A 20,140-nucleotide genomic window follows, 5' to 3' on the forward strand; every position below is an offset into this window, starting at 1 on the left:
ATTGTATTTGCAATCACTGATCATTGTACAATAATAACAATTTCCAGTGTAGCATCCATGGGACTCTTGCAGGACTGCAAATGTTGCCTAAATGCTTAAAGAGAGAGAGCTCAGGGCTGCTCTGGGGTAGTAAGGAAACAAAATCCTTTCCTACCTGAAACAGCCAAAAGCAGGAAACATTGAAAAACAAAGTGGACCTCACTGTGTTGGCTGTGAAGGCTTCAGACTTTGACTTTTGTCATCCCACACCTCAATATTATGCACTAAGAGAAGCAAACCCCCTCTGACACGACAACTGGCATGAGCTGTCTTCATAGCAACCACATGCTTTGGCACCCAGTGCATCTCTTGCTGTGACATGGAATTCTGCACTGCACCTGATTTTTTGGCCACGAATTTAGGTTTTCAGGTGTAAGCAAAATGAGGTGTTATTATTTCCACCTAATCAAGGCAAAAACCAGTTTCACTTTCTTTGAAGCTTTTTATCTCCCTACAACTGGATTTGAATCTCTGACTTCACCACCACAACCCCAGAGCCATAACCACAAGGCCACATGGTTGCAGAGCTGTTTTTGGAGGTGGTAGTGATGCGAGTTATTTTAGAAGCTGCTAGCTATAAATTTCAGTTATATTTGAAGGAGGGTAAGCGAGCTTTGAAAATCCTTGGTGAGTCTGTCCTTCAGTGACTAGTGGGCAATTACTGAGGCTGCTGGCAGGAGTGGGAATGGAAGGGTCATCCTGCAGCTTCTACCAGAAACCACCGAGTACAAACAAACAGCAATTGTGAACGACAGTTAAACTAATTGTCCTTGTTGGTATTACTGTCCCAAGATGGGCTCTGACGCAGAAAGTCAATCTGCACAAAGTCACTTTTTCATTATAGTGAGCTCCAAATAGCATCAAAACAAGTCGTTTTTAGACCTCTGGGCTGTGCATGATAAACGCAGCCCAACCACCTTGATCCTTTTTTAAAAAGGTTTCACCCTGACCCTTCAGTTCATGAGGCATTTTTGCACTACTGGCTTCCTGCCTGAAAATAAACGTGAATCTGCTATCCCATACCACTGGTTCCATGAACTACAAGGGCAAAAGCTGGCAGCTATGATTGGAACCATTTCACTTTTGCAAAATAAGGATCCCTTTGCCAAAATGATACACGGGATTTAAAAGCCTCATTTGCCAAGATCCATTCAAAAGAGCAGCTTTGGCACAGCCAAAACCTCATTGTTGGGCATGATGTGAGATAAAAGCCCCAAAAAGCAGCAACTGAACTGCACAACAAGTTACTAAAAGCTAAAAAAAAATATGTGGAATTAATTATTTCACGTGTAGGAGCTGTTTACACTTTTCTGTTCTCATAAGAGTAATTTTCAGCTGCACAAGTTAGCCACATCTGTGTGAAATGTAGATAAATCAGGGAGTGGGGTGATTTCAATCAGAATAAGGGTCACAGTAGGGATGGTGGCTGAGAGATGCTGGGAGGTACTTGCTCAAGATCATGCTTGATACCCTCAGCTCCCTGTTGGGTATTTCCTTGTGTCTGGTACAGCAGAGCACAGCTGTTTGAGCAGTGTCGCTGAGATACTCATGGTACAGATGAGCTTTCCCACTGCAGATGCTCTCACACAACAGCTGAGCTCCAAAGGAAAGGCAGAGGGCAAAAGTGCTGCAGTCACACAAACCCCACAGAGCTGGTCAGCCTCAAAAACAGAGTGATGGGCATAACCTGGTGGTTAGGACACAGCTAAGGGAGTGAAGGTAATCCTTTAAGGAGAAAATAGAAGAGAATTCCTTGGATTTGTAGAGGTACAATTAGCTGCCTTTAGCTGGGTGAGAACTGGCCTTTTCATCCCAGGGAGGGATGAATTCTCCATCACTTTCCCCCTCAGGTACAGAGCCTTGCCATTCCTGAGCCTACACTCAAGCTGGGGATGATTCAAATTGGGAGGAGAGAACAAAACCACCTTACTGAGGTGTTTTTGACTGCCCAGAAAACGGGCAAGTCGGGGAAATCCTCCTGCTCCAGCGAACTTGAGACAAACACTGGGACTACAAAGGACATGGAGAAGTTACTGATGGCTCCTCTTCGTGCCCAGGGCAATAAATCACCTTTAAGGTGATGCTGATGCAGAAAAGGATGTGAAATACTGGAAGTACTCCTAGAAAATCAATTAATCCCACCAGTCTAATGATCTGGATTTATCATGTATGACTCCAGGCCATTTTTACTCACAGATATAAGAAGTCACAACATTAAGATGTCTTAGGATGCTGTACAATAGCAATGCAGGAATAAAATAGCATTCCCAGCCACGCAGTCACATCTATTTTGATACTTGAAAGCAATTTTGGAAGTAGGAGTCCCTTTGGAATTGAAGTGAAAACCCTGCAAGGAAAAATTCAATACAATTTATGTTACACGTAGAAGGCATGTGGGAAGTCAGCGATAAAGTGCAGCCGACCTCTCCTGCTGTCTCTCAGGAAATCAGAACTCAGTCGTGCCTGTTACAACTATTATTTAATAGTTGGGGAATGGCAGCATTTAGAGACTCGTGGACAGAGGTCTTTCAGTGAAGAACTCACAACAGCCATTTTGTCCTGGTTTCCAGGAAGAAAAGGTTACTCCTGGAGCCTAAGAAAACTGTCACGAAATTCTCGAAGGAAAAAAGAAAACATGAAAATCCAAACAAACAAAGAAAACATTTCACTACAACCCATCTTTGGAAAAATATAAAAATATTTTTCCACCCAGAGAAATAACTATAAATAATGTTTGAACTATTAAAAGAGCGAACGCAGAAAAAGGCTATTTACATAGGAGTGTTTTGTGCTGTTTCAGTCTAATTTGTCACTGATGTAGGAGCCTCATACGTTAGCTGGAGGAAATCCAGAGTTTTCAAAGGTTTTCTGTCAGGGCTTGAAAAGCTGCCAGTTTTTTTAATGGAGCCGAGCAGTCTCAGGCCTGTTGTTCTCAAAGATTTTGTGAGCCAGGGCTGAATGTTAGCAGGAAACAGAGCCAAGTGGGCTTCCTGAGCGTCTGAGAGAGGAAACTCTGTAATAAGCATGGAGGCTGTGGTTAAAAATAACTCTGGTATATAAAGGCTGCAAGGATCCCCTCGCGCTCACTCTCGCCGCTGCCTCTTGGCCGCTGCTTCCCGCTGCTGACTCCGTGTGAATGAGATGCTTTGCCATCCCCTCGGAGCAGGTGGTTTTTAAGCAGAAAAAGGCAGAAAACTGCCCACGGAGAAGCCGAGCACAAGGCAGCTCTTATTGAGGTTCCAGCAGGCGGGATCCAGGCTTTATTTCGAGGGTGTTGTCAGGCCGAGCCGAGCCGCGGAGCGGTTCGGCGTCTGACTTTAGGCTGAAAGTAAAAGTTATGTTGAAAAAAAAAAACAAAAAAAACCAAAACAACTCGTTTTTTCCGTGATATGAAACCTGAAAAGGGGAACAAGGCTGATTGTGGAAGGCTCTTGAGCAATAGGTGAAAGGGCCCCCTTGAATTGTTACCACCAGGCCCAGTGTGGCTTGGGCCACTTCTGCCAGAGGAGCTCCAGTCCCACCCCGTGCCCCCAGCTGCAGGAGATGCCAGTGGCAACCACAGACTGCAGGATTGGCCACCCACCACCAATCTGAGCTCTGCACTCCCTCTGCCTCCGCTCCTCAGCCTGCTTCTCCTCACCAAATTCATTTTGCATGGGATTAGGCCCATTTTTCTCTCATTTTCCTTGCAAATGCGGGACAAAACCCACGCTGGTTGTTTGGTAAATTAAGGCACCTTTTTCCCTGCTGTAACCCGACACTAACAGCCCCATGCAGTCCACGCTGAACACTTCTTTGTAGCTCACATCATGCTGTAATTGGCAAAACACATTCTTCCCAGGCTTGTGTTTTTATTACAAACATTTATTTGGCGCTTTATGTGGCAAATGAAAAGAGAATTTCACAACTCATTCTACAAAGTTGCATTGTATCAGACTGTCCCTTGAAAAAGCATTTTATTGCTCAAGAATAGCTGTAACCGTTCAAGGGGTTTCAACAGCGTTGTTCTCTTCTACAAAGCTACAATTGCTTTGTATACTACAGCACCAAATATTTATAATTTTGATCAGTTTTAACCCTGACAACTGGCACTCGATTCCACCCTCAGCAGTAAGTGTGACATTCCTCACAGGCATCAGCTGAACAACTTGGAGTAAAAGTTCAGGTGTGTGGAACGAAATAAGCTGAAGTTTTGTTTCTGAAAAGCATTTTCTATGAAACAAAAAGCACTGTTCCTAAGCTCAGACATAGCCAGGAATTTAAATATATAAATATCCTAAAATGTAGGCATTAATAGCTCAAGAAAAAAAAAATTATCACAACAAAGGACACAAACATTGGGGGGGAAAAGTCTATCCCAAAATATCCCACTGAAGCTTCAAAGCTTAACCATAATTATAGAAATAATTGTGATCATGGAAAAAAAAATTATATACCATATTGAATATTTCAGTGATGTAAGTCTTCAAGGACTGGAGAGGCCAGGAAGACAAATGAAATCAGCTGCTCTGCAGATGCAGAGGTGCCTGTCTTCCTCTCGCTGGCCAATTCATGCCTCTGATTCACACTTCCATGTATTCAAACAGGGAAAGTCTTTCCAGGCAGCCAGCAATACCAATTAACAGCGTCATGGTTAATGAAATGCCTGCTCCAATATTTCCCATTACTTTACTCTGGGACGTATGACTAATAAATCATACAGGTGCAGTACAAAGATGGTATTTTATGGAGGAGAGCTAAACCCCACATATTCATCACGTTAAACAAGGCTTTGCAACCTACACCCTCCGTGAACTCCTACTTTGTGTATTTGGTGAATAAAGCTCCACTTATCAGATCCAACCATAACCTAGAACCATGTTTTACATGCCAGCAAGGAAAAAAAAACCCCAAAGCCTTCCTCGCTCCTCAGTAATTCTCTTCTTTTTGAGCTTTGTCCAGTCTTCTCTCCCACTCCCCCAGTTAAAACATGTAAACTTCAAAGTGGCAAAAAACTCTGCTAAGAAGGGCACCTGCATCTGTGCTGCAACAGATCTCACAAATTAAAAAGAGGAAAAAAAAGCAGCTGATTGGGGCTTTGATGTCCCCTCAAACAGATTTTTTTTTTCCCCCCCTGCATTTTTAAACCCCAAACACAGCTCTCACTTCTAAACCCAGTCAGCTTGGCACATCTGGCAGCACTTGCTGTCCTAAGTGGACATGACAGACAAGACACCATTTCCCTTTTCCTCCTGTCATCTCCAACCAGTTTTACAAATTTTCTATTAAAAATGGAGGCCAGGAACGACACGACCACGATGAACACTCCTGTATTCCAGAATTAAATGAGTTTCATCCTCTTGGGTTTCTGATCTTGTAGAGCCCATGAAATATTTGTTAACCATAATTTTTCTGAATGAAATCACATAGGTACTTCTGCCCCGTGCTTCTGTCATTCCATGCTCCAATTGCCCATTTCTTCACTAAATATTTGCTTCTGTAATCTAAAGCATTTGGCAGCAACTGAAAACTACTTGTCATGATCAGTGACTGACGTTTCAAGCAGTTTTGCTAATATGATTCAACATGCTTGCCAAGTTTTGGAAACTGTGGTATCAGTTCACACTTCTGTAAAAAGAAGAAAAAAAAAAAGAAAGAAAAAGGTTTTTCAAACGTTTTAATTGACAGCTGAAAGGGACATCTGCAGTAAAACATATGGGCATTCAGCACACATCAGTAAAAGCTGGCAGAAACACAGCTACATACCTAATCAAAGCTGATCATTTAAAAAGTGGCATATTTTATTTAGGTTTGAAGAGTCCCCAGATCAAAAATTACAAAAAAATATTTACAGCTGAATGCTATCATTCTTCACACAGCAAATTCAAGTAGCAATACACAATTACCTCAATTATATTCACTAAACAGCTGAATTTTTGCATGATTTATTCAACCGTGAACATATTTTCTTGCATATTTCTGAGAAAAGTTTTACTTCTATAGTTTGACTTACATGTTGAAATGGAATTTAAGCTGGTTTCCCTCTGCATTGATGGGAATCTGCCTTGCTAAAGCAGGTTGGAAGCGTCAGAGCTTGACTTTTGCTGATCTTTGGGGAGCTAAGTTAACAAGGCTTTCACTGAGATTGCCATCACAGGGAATGGAAGGGATAGAACTGCCAATAATCACGTTGAAAAAGCAGAAGTGCTAAAAAATATTTCTGTTCTCTCTTTGGGAAAAAGCCAGATGCTGTATCGAGATCAGACAATAATGATGTTGAAATACTTTCCATTACAGTAACTAAGGAGGATGTTAAAACAACTGCTACTCATCTCAAACAGTATTAAGTTGCCAGGTCTGGGTAATTGAGAAGTGAGTGTTTCCAAAGAACCAACTAAGGACATATCCAGATGGTTAATGTTTATTATCAATTCATTTCAGAGCAGTGGGGAAGCCCCAGGTGACTTGGAGAATGTTAATATTATGTCAATATTGCAACAGGGTAAACAGAATGACCTAGATATGCCTGTCAGTGTTACATAAACCTGAGAGACAGGGAGGACTTGAGACATAAAAAGAATTCTAAATAAAGATGGTTTGGTTAATGGCATTTGGGATGGTGTTTTGAATAAGTACGTGCCTTGGTGCAGTGTGATTTTCACAGTAAGAAATAAGCACATGACAAATTAACATGGTGTGCACATGCAAACTGGTCCAACAGGCCAGTGCATCTGGAAATGGAATTTAGATTTTATCAAGCAGGCTTATTGGTTCTTGATCTTTTTTATCATTACTTGCCATTCAGTGTTGTTAACAATAACCTGGATCTAAACAGAAGTTGTTTCTGGTAAAGCCCTAAATGACAAGGATCACAGAAGTGCAACACAATTTGAAGAACATGTCATTGTTAAAGGATTATTTTAACTTTCAGGGCAGATACAAACCCCACTCATGGCAATACAGAGCCAAAGTTCCAGGAATGGAACATGCAAGCAGCCCTGCTTTTTTGGCATGGACAAAAATAGGTTCCTACACAGGCCAACAGGGAATTATTCAGAAAAAGTGGGACACCAAAATTGCTCTTCTCTCAGACATCTTGTTTGATGGTATCTTCCACAGCCTCTACCTTCCTGTGCAACCCTCCACCAGCTGGATTTCTCCCAGTGGCTCCAAGTCTCTCTTGGTGCTTCCCAGCCCTGCCACCAGCACTCCCACCAGGTCTCCCAGGGCTTTGCTCCACCTTCCAGCCTCCCCCATGTCCCGTGTGCTCTGCTTCCAACATGGCCAGAAATTCAACCTTCTCAGCAGTGCAGAGGGTGGTGCTGGCCAGGACTGGGGAGCTGAGAGAGTGTCGTGGAATCATCATGGAGTCCCAGGATGGTTTGGATGTGAAGGGACCTCAAAGCCCACCCAGTGCCAGCCCTGCCATGGCAGGGACACCTCCCACTGTCCCAGGTGCTCCCAGCCCTGCCCAGCCTGGCCTTGGGCACTGCCAGGGATCCAGGGGCAGCCACAGCTGCTCTGGGCACCCTGTGCCAGCCCTGCCCACCCTGCCAGCCAGGAATTCCTTCCAGAAGCCATCCATCCAACATCCCCCTGGCAGTGGGAAGCCATTCCCTGTGTCCTGGCACTCCGTGGCACCGAGCTGGGGGAGAGGAGGACTTTGCCAAGCAGCTGCTCAGCAGAAGACCATGACAAAGGGCACAAGTCAAGTCCTGAACGAGATGTGACTCATGCTTGTCTGCTACTCCACTTTTCCAGTGCTCAAACCTCAAGAAAGACTATGGAAATAGCTCAGAGGAGAATCACTGAGAAAAAAAAAAAAAGTATTAAAGGAAAATATGTTTTCCTAAAAACTTAATGAGCCACTTCGGCTCATCAAAGAGATGGCTCACCTTCATGCATGGGAATCAGCTCCAGTCATGAAAGGTCTGGGCAAAAAGGCTCCTTTCTCCAATTAATTCATGACGTTCCTTTATTCAGACAAAAGACCTACAGGATGAAATCACTCTCCCCAAATTAAGATGTGTGTCTCTCACACATACCTGTATATTTCATTTTATGTGGTTGTTTACATCATTTTATCAACTTCCTTGACAGCAGATTCTAAAATGTGCCTACTCAGAACCTGCAGTTTAAAATAGAAAAAAAAAAAAAGTATAGTCAACAGAGCTGTGACAATTTGAGAGGCAGGCAAGGAAATCCTCTGTCTCATTTCAATATGAAGGGTTGGTCAAGGTGTTACCTGTACTGCGTACTCTAGGTGCTAAGAGGTGTCATTTTCAGGTCGTTTACCCTGATATGACTATTATTAGTAGTTTGCTCTAGGTGCAATCAGGACTTTCTGAGAAGGATCCCTGAGAAAGGAGCTTTTTGTTTGTTTGAGTTCTGTGATGACTCAGAGCTGGGGCAGCCAGGTGACGTGGGTATTGCACCAGCCCATCCAGCACCAGCTCCAGTGGGCACAGCCTGCCTTGGCTTCTTCTATTAACGTGCAAAATCTTGATTGCCATTCCTTAAAAAGTCTCTCCTTGATCTAAAAGCAACAAAAGACAGCAGCAGCAACACCTAGGAAAATGAACTTTGCCATATAAAAAATGGCTGAGTCCGTGTTTATTTTGGCTGGAAGGCAAATCACACATCATTTAGCTCTCCTCTACCCACAGAAGATTAACAAATATTTTCTAATCTCGCATTCTTCACATTTATACACCAGTGGCATCACTCCTGATCTATGCTAAGTGAGATCACTGCCAGGATCTAGCGTTTAGGTATTTAAAATAAGAGTTGTGAGCAGCAAAAAGCCAGAAAATGTCAGCACAACTGTCACAGACCGAGTGGAAGGTCATGGCAAAGTTGTTCTCAATTTGCGCAGAACCAGTGACTCACAAGGTAAATAAATTCTCACATTTGTCTCCCCAGGTTCAGGCTAAAAATTGAGAGCTGCACTAACTGCTTTTCTTGAAAACAAAAAAGAAACTAAAGGCAGCGAATTTATTATTTTGTGTGCTTGGCTTTCATCCTCTCTGCCCACTAAACTTTTCCTTTACACAAAGAAAATGCAGAGTTCGGTGATGGAGCCATAAACAAAGTCCTTGCAGTGTGCTGGAAGGCAGCATCCGATTGGAGCTTCTCGGTGAAACCTACACGTCCAGTTGTATATCCTAGAAACAAAATATTTTGTTATAGCTGTTGCTGAAATCACAAGCACATAAACTGACACAGACATTCAGGGTGTGTTATCAAGGGAGTATTCACATTCATGCTGAATTCATCAGAGTATATTTTCTTGGCTGACTCACAGCCCCATATATACGTATCATTCACTTACGGCCGTTTTATTAGAGGAAAAGAGTTTACATTGAAAGATTACACAAGTGTGACATTACAGAGCCATGAGTCACACATCTTTGTGTACAGCGTTACCATGCATTCAGTGTATTGATTCTGCTCCACTCGCAGAAGTTTGGCTGCTCCTTCTGGCCAACCTGTGAACTTTTAGAATGAAAACTATAGAAAGTTAAACAAGAGATATTCCTGATTTTAAAACACGTGTAGCTATTGAAACGATCATTTACTCGCCCTAGCAACGGAGTTTTCCCGAGGTGGTTAAACACAGCCACAAGCCTGGGATGGGCTCTGGTGAACAGGCTCAAAGTGCTTGGGAGAGCCAGAGCCCATCAAGGGCATTGTTCCTTCCCCTAAACCTGAGAGCTGCTCTCCTGCACCCTCCCGATTTCCAGCTCACTTAGAAACCCCTCTGAAAGTGACTGCAAAGGAAATGTGGAGGAGGAGAGGAGAAAGCACAGCTCTCTTTGAACAGGCTCTCAAAGAATCAGTTCTATCCCTTGACAGATCGTGGCTTTCCCCCCTTCAGGTCTGTCACTTCTGCTCCTGGCTGATGGCCAAGCAGCCAGGATCCTCAGAAACAGGAGTCTGGAGCATGTTATCAGAAGTTATTGGAGAATTGCTCCTTCAGAGTCAGCGTCTGAGCTAGAGGCCAAGGTGAGGGAGAAGAACAATCTTCCCTTCTGAAAAATCAAGCCCAAGACCGTAAATTGCTTACAACGAGCAGAGATCACAGAAGCTACGTGCATTTTTTCTCTCATTGCAACATTGATTTTGGCAATCTTTGTGCAGCAAATGGAAATTCTGCCACAGATCTGGACTTCCATTAAATGTAAAACTCCAGCCAGGACCGTGCAAGAGTGGCATCAAACACTTTTCTGTCAGCACCAAGATGCATCTGGGACCTTTAGGGTGACCAGTGCCAAGAGACCCCCTCATCAGCTCAGCAGTTACGCACGGGAGCAGGGCATTCCTCCCTTCCCTACTCCACCTTCCACTCTTCTTCCACCTTCTCTTTCTGTCTGACTGCACCACACGCCCCAGGGATGAGGCTGGGTTGTGGGGCAGCTGCTCAGAGGTGTGGGGGGATCAAACCCCTAACTCATGGTGTCTTTCTTAGTGTCCCCAGGGCAAGGACCCCTCAGCGCTCCCCATCCCACGGCACATTCTCTGTTGAAGCTGTGGCTATCAGTGTCCCCTCGTGTCACAGACGCTGCCTCGGTGTTTCCAGGTCAGGGAGCCCTTGCTGCCCTCCACAGCACGATCCCCTGTGTCGGGAAAGATCCTGGGGGTGTTTCCATGGGGAGGGTCCTCCTGTGGCCCCCTCATCCCACCCAAGCCCCTCACGGTGTCTCTTAGCACAGCACAGGGTCCCTCAGTGTCCCTGCAGCAGGGACGGAGAGATCCCTTGGTGTTCCACAGCTCACTTGGGGCAGAGACCCCTCGGTGTCCGGGCAGAGACCCCTCGGTGTCCGGGCAGAGACCCCTCGGTGTCCCGGGCACTCTGAGCTCTGTCCCGGCCGGGGGTCGCGGATCCCGGACCTTGCCCCAGCCGGGGGTCGCGGCTCTTGCCCGACCGGGGGTCGCTGCTCCCCGGCCCTGCCCGACCCGGGGGTCGCGGCTCTCTGGGCTCTGCCCCAGCCGGGGGTCGCGGCTCTCGGACCTTGCCCGACTCGGGGGTCGTGGCTCCCGGGCCGCCCGCTGGAGGGGAGGCGGCGAAGGGGCCGGGGCCCGTCCCCGCTCCGCTCCGCCCCGCTCGGGCTGGGACCGCCGCCGCCGCCGCGTCCTTTTATACCGGGGCTAAATTTAGGCTGCGCCCGAGCCGCTGCCTCCCGCCCGCCCCGTCCGGGACGCGTTTCCTCCGCTCCTGCAATTGGCCTGGGGCCGCCCGCGCCCGCGTTATAAGGTGCGGAGGGCGGCCGGCCGCGCTCGTCCCGCACCATGGCGCTCAGCGACACCGCCCTGCCCTCCTTCGCCACCTTCGCCAGCCCCTGCCGCGAGAAAGCGCTGCACGAAGTGAGTGTGCCCCGCGCCCCGCCGCGCCCCGCGGCCCCCCAGGCGAAGGGCAGCTCTAACCCCGTCCCTTTTCTCTCCCCACAGAGGTGGAAGTGTGAGCAGGAGGCCAAGACCCCCGCCGGCACCTGGGGCGGCCTCTCCCCGCGCAAAGAGGATGAGGATCTCAACAACGTGCTGGATTTTATCCTTTCCATGGGCAGCGATGGCTACGGCCAGGGCGCTGCCGGCGGGGACTATCCCCCCGCCCAAGGCGAAAGCGGTGGCTTTTACCAGACGAACCCGTCCCCGGGATGCTACAGTGCCCTGGAGCAGGGCAGCCCCCCGCCCTACAACGCCGGCATGGTGCCGGAGATGCTGCGATCCGAGATGGACTCCAGCTACTGCCCTCCTGGCAGCGTCCACGGCCGCTTCTTCGTGACGCCCACCTTCGGCGGCCCGCAGTTCGTTGAGAACATTAAGCCCGAGCCCGACATGGACAATTATGGACCGGTCCTGGGTCTGGTGCCCCAGGCTTGCCCAAAGATCAAGCAGGAGGGGAACGCCACCTGCATGATGGCCTACGAGCAGCCGCGGGTGGCCAGCTCGCCGCAGATCCCCGGGGCAGAGACGCCGCCGCTGAGCCCCGACGACCTCATGGCGAACGAGTGCCACTCGCAGATGATGTGCCCCTCGTCCGTGTCCTACCAGCAGAGCTACCACCCGGCCTCCGGCTTCCACCACCCGCAGACGCACCTCCAGTACCAGAACACCTCCCAGTTTGGCCTCTTCGAGGACAGCCTGCCCTTACAGCCCTCGGCGCCCAGGGGCATGCTCACCCCTCCTTCCTCCCCTCTGGAGCTGCTGGACTCCAAACCCAAGCGAGGACGCCGGTCGTGGCCGAGGAAGAGGACGGCCACTCACACGTGCAGCTACGCCGGGTGTGGGAAGACCTACACCAAGAGCTCACACCTGAAGGCTCACCTCAGGACGCACACAGGTAATTAATTATTGCTGGTATCTCAGGACGCACACAGATAATTAATTAATTATCGCTGGTGGCGTGCGGACACGGGCTGGGTGCCGGTTGGGATAGCCCCGTGTCAAAAGTTTGCAGCTTTTACCCTGTAGTCTGTTAAATTCACAGCTGGCGGTCGGGTCTGTAACATCTAGGTGTTAGTCAAAGCTTTTCTGCTAAGGGCTTCTAAAGCCCTTTCTCCAAAGATTTGCACTGCAGGTATGGGTGAAATTCCTTTATGGTAAAGGAATTTCTGGTAATTTAGCTTAAAAGCACTTGGGTCTTGCTGTGGAAGGGCTTGGTAGGTGGAGAATGAAGGGATGCGCTGGAGCAGAGCTGGGCAGGTTGCCTGGTGTGTGATGCCACGCTGAGTCACGCTGTGTCCGCTCTCCCCGAACAGGTGAGAAGCCCTACCACTGCAACTGGGAAGGCTGCGGCTGGAAGTTCGCCCGCTCGGACGAGCTCACCCGGCACTACCGCAAGCACACGGGGCACCGGCCCTTCCAGTGCCACCTGTGCGACAGGGCGTTCTCCAGGTCCGACCACCTGGCTCTGCACATGAAGCGGCACATGTAGCCCCGGGAGCCCGCCCTGCCGCCACTGGACCTCGCAAAACTGCTCAGGTGCAGAAGGGTTAAAAAGAAAAAAAATAAATAAATCTGTAGCTGGTACTACATAGGGAGGCACGGACCGACGCTCCAGGACGGACAGGAGGCTCGGAGAGAGGGGGCTCGAGGGGAGCCCGCCGTGCCCGAGGCACTGACCCGCCCGTCCCGGTCAGGAGAACAAGGGGTTAATTTATGCAGCTTCTGTGAAGGGTAAAAAGACTCCGTACAGGTTGTATAGAAGAAGCTGTAAATATGGTTTTTTCCCTAATTCTAACTGCCCGTTGCTAAGCTTTACAAGACAATGTTTGTATGGAAACTGCCTGAAGTTGACCCTAGAAGAGATGAGATGAATGTTACGGTAGCTGACGATGTTAGTTTAGATCTCAGTTGAAGGCATGGCTAAGAGAACACTCCTCTTGTTCGGCTGTTTGGTTCACAGGTGCAATAGTATTCTTGTTTGCCATGATCTACACTAGAAGTACAGGGCTTGATGTCTTGTAAGAAAATAACCTATTTACTGTAATTTTTTTTTTTATATATTGTAAATAGTTTTATACAATGAGAAATATTGTATATGTAAATAGAAGACAAATGGGTATTTTGCCTATTTCTGTTTTTATAAAGACGTAATTTTTCAATGTTTGAAAACCATTTCATCTTTTTAATAAAATAAGTTTTTAATTGCTGTGATTTTTATTCTCCTTTGAGATATTCCTGTTACTTTTTCCCTGATGGCTGGACCAGCAACCACCTGATTGTGTTTCAAATTATCAACAACTGTAACAAGACACTTAAAAAACTCTAAGCCATGGATTTGTCTGAAATAGATAACGGAGTAAGTAAGGTATTCTCAGTGGTAAATAAGACATAGTACAGTGCTTTATCAAAAAATCAAACAGGAAAGTAGATCATATTCAAAATATACTTCCTAAAAATGGTTAAGTAAGCAACACTGTAATTTCAGTCTCATTTCTAGTTTATGCTAGACTATTTTAATAGCATTCTTAATGTTTTCCAGATGCAGTTATAGTTTTGCCAGCAGTGTGTGGGTTTTTACTATAAATTTAAACACTGCATTTTTGTAATTATGGGGGCTTATTTTAAGGCATTCTTGTACATAAATTATCCTTGTTCTCAAGAACTTGGTGCAGAATTCCAATAGAACAGTAGTGGAATTCAAGCATGAATTCACAACACAGGCTAAAATACCTTCATAACTCATTCCCCACAACTTAAATTCCCTTAATAATTTGTAGTGCCACCTAGATTTCAGGAGTTAAGACAGTTATTAAGTATTTGGGGGGAAAAATCAGTCAGGAATCAAGATTCTGAAAACTAATTGCAAGTAAACTGGATACTGCAACAGCTACAGCAGTAAAGACAGCTACAAAAGTCAAACTGAGCCCCCAAAAAATTCTTCAGAGCTGTAAGTGAGCTCAGAAAGCCAGGCAGTAAATCCAAGCAGTGTCCTGACAGTCTGCTGGGCATCCTCTGTCTTTGCAGTCCTCTAAAGTTTGTGGTGAGTTTTGATACCTGTGTACCACTGCTAATCAAATATGCAGATTCAGCTCGATATTGGTGCATTTTTTCCTTAACATATGGGCACTTGGAGCTTGGTTTTAATCAAGACTGTGACCTTTTTTTCTGGCTTTACGTGTTAGAATACACAAGAATGAAATCAACAGGAATGCATTTAGGGTAACTACAAATATAGCTGCTCTTCTGTGAAAGCAAAGGCTGCAGCTGATCATGTGGAACAGATGTATTTTGGGCTCCTAATCATTGGCATGGAAGAACGAGTTCCACATTTCACTTTTGTAGTTCTTTCAAAGTGAAATAAAAGGGAGCTTCAGCGTTTCTTCATCAACAACAAAACTCATTTATTTGCTAGAAAAAAAAAAATTGCACAATCTAATTCCAGAAAGTGAGGATGACTTAAAGATGTTCTAAACTTGGCACACTCGTTGTTGCAACAGTTCTAGGTATTTCCTTCTCTTTCCCCATAGCTGAATATTTTCATATTTCAGCATGTCCTTTGGTGTTTATAACTTTAAGAAGACAACTTCTAAAATTCTTCCCCTCATCTCTTCATGCTCACCTGGCTTTCCCTTGCTCTTTCTGAAGAGCTGGAAATGGTTAATAGTCATCCCCAGTTTTCAGCACTCCTGGTTTTTGTTATAACCCAGCTTTCACCAACGCAGTGCAAGCTTAAACAATCCCCTTTTTTGTGCTGCAATTTAAAAGACAAAGAGGTGTGACACCTCAGCCCCACATCTGCCTGGGGAGGAGAGCTTGCAAGCATCAACATCACAGCACACTTACCTGGTCCTGCTTGTCCCCTGCGCTCTCCTGACCTCTGGCTGCTCTGACCAGTTTTCTTCCCTTCCAAATCCTCAGCCTGGGGAAGAGAAGGCTCCAAGGAGAGCCCAGAGCCCTTTCCAGTGCCTAAAGGGGCTCCAGGAGAGCTGGAGAGGGGCTTTAGACAAGGGCTCAAGTGACAGGACACAGGGAAGGTCTTCACACGGCCAGAGAGCAGAGTGAGATGGGACACCGGGAAAAAATCCTTCCCTGTGAGGGACTGGAATAGAATTCCCAGAGAAACCGTCACTGCTTCATCCCTGGAAGTGTTCAAAGCCAGCTTGGATGGGGCTTGGAGCAACCTGGGAGAGTGGAAGGTGTCCCTGCCTGTGGCAGGGGGGGTGGAACAGGAGGGACTTTAACTCCCTTCCAACCCAAACCGTTCTGGGATTTTGGGATTCCAAAATGCAGCCTGTGAATGGCACGAAGGCATTGTGTGCTGCTCAGGGCCTTTGTGCAGAAATAAAGGTCACCACAGTCACCAGCCCTTAAAAAACCCTCTGCAGCACCCACCACACTGGGTGCTCCTCCTCCTCCTCCAGTGCATGGCAGCATCCAGATGTGCCTTTGCTCCAGGTGAGCCTGGCTGTGGGGGTTATCACCTCTGCTGCCTCTGCTCCTGCTCACTAAAAAGTCCTGAGAGAAGGCAGTTGGTATCTGCCATCAGGAGATATCTGTGTTACCAAACAATGCTCAGAGCCTGACGAGCAGTGGAGGTGTGGAAAGAGGAGCAGGTGGTGCTCTCTGAGTTTTCACATCAGTGACTCAACAGAAAATAGAGGAGAGGAGTCCTCATACAGAAATATAAAAGACCTCATATAAAAATATATAAAGTCAGTCCTCTGAATGTGGGAAGGGATGGGGGGACAAAGCACTAATAAAAGTTCACAAGAAACTTTCCTGTCACTGTTTAAGGGAGGGCATCTGTGATAATAGCTGTGTGGTCTTTACAGGAAACTGCATGTTCTTGAATCTTGAGATCATCTTGCAGCAGAAAAAAAGAGATGCTGATCTCATTCTTCTCACATTCTATTATGAGTAATTGTCAACTCTCTTTTTTTTTTCTTTTTCCCCCCTTTCTTTAATTGTTTTAAATGAGTACATCCAAAGATATGCTGTAATTCCAGTGATCTACCCAGCATCCCCTAGGCAGCAGGAAACCACTAATGCTGCACATCTTCTCATAACTGACCATCAGGTTGTCATCTCTTAAGTAATTTTGTTCTAATTAACCATCTGCCTCCCAGGGAGCATCCAGTGACCACAACCTGCAGCTATCCTGGATTCGATTTTAACATACCAGGGAAAGGAAAAAACTGCAGAAGTTGTAATTAAACCTAATGGGAGGAAATGTCCATTGAAGACAAGATTTTCACATATATTAATATAAGATACCACAGCCATGGGTTCTCTATTGTTCTAAGATAGATTGTGAGGTGAGTCAGAGCAGGTTAAGTGCAGAAACATAAAAATTCTGCAAAATGATCCTGGTGAAAACTGAGGTAAATATTGCCAAACTCAGGTTCCATCCAGAGCAGTCACTGCTTGAAGTCAGATCGTTCCACATGGAGCTTCAGAGCATTGTTTCACCCTGCTAAAAACGCTTTTTCCTCACCCACTGACTTGAGAAGAGTCAGACTCCTCTGAGATGGGACAGAACTGTAATTCTGAAACAGCCCAGAGCAGGACCAGGTCCGGCTGCTGCAGGGCCTGTGGCTCGGTCCCCTTTGGGTCTGAAGGTGACAACAGCACCCTGTGCCTACCCAGCAGCAACCCAGCACCCTGTGCTCACGCAGCAGCACCCCAGCTCCCTGTGGAACAGCCCAGCACCACCCCAGGATCCCTGTGCATACACAGCACCACCCCAGCACCCTGTGGAACAGCCCAGCACCACCAGCCCAGCACCCTGTGCATACACAGCACCACCCCAGCACCCTGTGCTCACCCAGCAGCACCCCAGCACCCTGTGCTCACCCAGCAGCACCCCAGCACCCTGTGGAACAGCCCAGCACCACCCCAGGATCCCTGTGCATACACAGCACCACCCCAGCAGCACCTCAGCAGATTGTGCATACCCAGCACTATTCAAACACCCTGTGCACACCCAGCACCATCCCAGCACCAATCCAGAACCAATCCAGCACTGGTGAGACAGCCCAGCACCACCCCAGCACCATCCCAGCACCCTGTGCATAGCCAGAACCACCACCCAGCACCCTGTGCATAGCCAGTAGCACCCCAGAACCCTGTGGAACAGCCCAGCAGCACCCCAGAACCATCCCAGCACCCTGTGCATACCCAGAACCATCCCAGCACCCTGTGCATACCCAGAACCATCCCAGCACCCTGTGCATACCCAGAACCATCCCAGCACCCTGTGCATACAGCCAGCAGCACCCCAGCACCCTGTGCACAGCCAGCACCCAGCAAGCCAGCAGGCAGGACCCTTTCAAATCTCTTTATTTTTGACCCTAAAGTGGAAGGCTGGACTAGAAACCCCCTGGATTTTCTGGAGGTTTATTTTAGATTCAGTATTGTAGCTAATCACATCTGGAAGAGCTGAAGCTTTAGTGCTGGGCATGGCTCACCTAAGGCAGGATGGGGCATTTCAACCTGTGTGAGCCCTTGGTTACTCACAGCCATTTACAAACTGCCTGAAAACATTGACTGGCTCTAAACTTTGGTCTTCCATCCACAAGAATGCCAAAATAAGTTTGTCCACTCTTCAAATTATAGGACTGTGTGGTTCTGTGGTTTTCTGTGGTAGAAGCTGTGTGGTTTCTTAAGCTATTTTGTGCACCTCTAACACAGAGTAGCTGTTAGGCTTTGCTTAAATTGAATTTTTGAAGCCAGAACCCCAAGCTCTAGCAATTTCTTTTGCTATATTTAGAAAAAACAACTACAACAAAGTCATGTAGCCATCGCTATGGCAACTAGCAAAAAATTCATCCCAAACCCCATGTAATTTAGCAGGGAGAAAGCCATCCTCAGTGCTAGCATCCAAAACCTACTCGGGGCATCGACAAACTTTAAAATTCCTGGGTGTCCTCGAAGCAGCTGCTCCCAGCTGGGTCTGTCCTGTGCAAGACGTCTCCTAGAGGCTGTGAGTGAAGCAGTCAGAGCTTTGAGCCCTGGAGCTGCAGCAGCTCCTCTGCCATGGCCCAGCCTCTGGCAGCACTCCCCACTGACCCAGAGGAGTAATTGATTTAAAGCCAAACACCAGCACCCTGAAGCACACAGCCATGCCCAGTTCACAGGCCCTGGAGGTAACTGGTTCAATGTTTGGATTCCCAGAGACCCCATAAGTTCTGTATCATCTGGTCCCAAACAATCCATTCCATTTCAGCTGAGATGGGGAGCAGCCCCTGCCACCAACCAGCACCTTCCACTTGCATTACACAAAGGATGCATGGATTTATCCTGAGCTTATTAGGTAGGAAATCTATTTTATCCACTCTTTTGAGGTCTGATTTTTCAGCCTCAATTATTTATCTTACAGTATTTACTGCAGACTAAAGAGGAACCATAAGGACTGCCTTGAAAGGGTTAACTTTACCAAAACCTCCTTTCTAAGCACAAGGAGAGCAGAAACAGCCAAGTTTTCATTTACTCTGTAACCACTGTTAGCACTTGTTACCTCCTTATTTACCCGCTCTCATTGTAAGAGAGAGCAAATCAGAAGTTTTAGCAAATCAGAAGTTTTCTGCCTGTTGTTGTGAGCATAAATTCAGCAACACAGAAACTGCAGGTGAATTTACCTGCTGCAGGTTTATAACTAGAGCACTGCTTCAAATCACTTTTACTTTAGTTTCTTCACACAGCTCAGAGCATACCTGGAGTTCTGACTCATTATGTCACAAAGAAATATCTGGAATATCATTTTGGATATGACCTCCTGTGACATTTAATAAATTAGGTGAATAACTACTGAGCCTGAGGCTTAAACACAAAAATATCCTCAGATTCTAACAACCACTTATTTGCAGTCTGTGTGCAATGACAGCATGAGTTGTGTTAGCTTAATTTAATATTATATTGTAGAATAAGGGATACAGAATGCCTGAATGTCCTTTCTGTGGAAGCAAGGGATAGGCAGAGAGCACGGGGCTTTTTCATTCTGAAAATTGTGATCAAGGACCTAAATGGGAAGTTAAAGAGCAGAAATATATTGTGTGTGCTGCTGGCAGAGTCCTGTGAGATTTCATCAATGAGGAAGGCTACAGCAATTTTACGAGATGCTGCATCAGCACCAATAAAAAGTTTTGATTGTGGTCATAACATTAAAAAAACCCACAAAACAAGCAGACAGGAGGGAAAAGGTACTCAGAGTGACTGCACTGAGTCACGCACAGCAGATGGGAGATTCAGCAGTTCTAGAGATAAACCTGACAAGCACTTCCAGCGTGGGAGCTCAGGATTCCAGGAGGAGAGCTGCGACAGATTTAGGCTCAGCCAATAAATGCTACAGTTGTGTTTGAGGTTTAACAGCTGGGCTCAGACCTTGGACAGCCTTCAGGGTGAAATTCCCACATCCTGAGCAGATTGGTGATGCTTTTCTTCCCTTCCCAGTGAAGGGGCTCTTGGGCCATGATGGGTACAGGGGGATCCTTTCAGATTAAGCCCAGACAAGGTGGATTAGGAAAGAATTTGGCAAAGCTTAGGGGTGAGAATGCTGTGTGTGTCAGACCCCAGAAACTCGAGTGGGAGCAACACGTGGAGGGCTGGGTCATGGTTTTGTGAGAGATGAGAAATATGACACGAAGAGATTTGGGCGGGGATTGTGCCCATCTATGACACA

General features: G+C 46.7%; 1 protein-coding gene across 2 annotated transcripts; it reads left to right on the forward strand.

Moving 5' to 3' along the window:
• The first annotated feature begins 11,226 nt into the window (after positions 1 to 11,226).
• KLF2 (Kruppel like factor 2) lies at positions 11,227 to 13,674 on the forward strand. Of its 2 annotated transcripts, XM_039734207.1 has the most exons (3): positions 11,227 to 11,382; positions 11,467 to 12,358; positions 12,777 to 13,674. In XM_039734207.1, the coding sequence occupies exons 1-3, from the start codon at positions 11,308 to 11,310 to the stop codon at positions 12,950 to 12,952; spliced, it is 1,143 nt and encodes a 380-aa protein (XP_039590141.1). In that variant the 5' UTR covers positions 11,227 to 11,307; the 3' UTR covers positions 12,953 to 13,674. The 2 variants fall into 2 exon arrangements, with proteins under 2 accessions (XP_039590141.1, XP_039590132.1); XM_039734198.1 differs by having other exon boundaries at positions 11,285 to 12,358.
• Positions 13,675 to 20,140: the final 6,466 nt, after the last annotated feature.

Source organism: Passer montanus, unplaced genomic scaffold (genome assembly GCF_014805655.1).
Source record: "Passer montanus isolate IOZ18808 unplaced genomic scaffold, ASM1480565v1 scaffold112, whole genome shotgun sequence".
Lineage (NCBI taxonomy): Eukaryota > Metazoa > Chordata > Aves > Passeriformes > Passeridae > Passer > Passer montanus.

What these genes read in the sequence shown, in the direction of transcription:
- KLF2 (XM_039734198.1), top strand. Translation starts at nt 11,308, where the DNA reads ATGGCGCTCAGCGACACCGCCCTGCCCTCCTTCGCCACCTTCGCCAGC. An exon ending in TCACCTCAGGACGCACACAG is followed by an intron (nt 12,359 to 12,776) that starts GTAATTAATTAT and finishes CTCCCCGAACAG; the next exon opens with GTGAGAAGCCCTACCACTGC.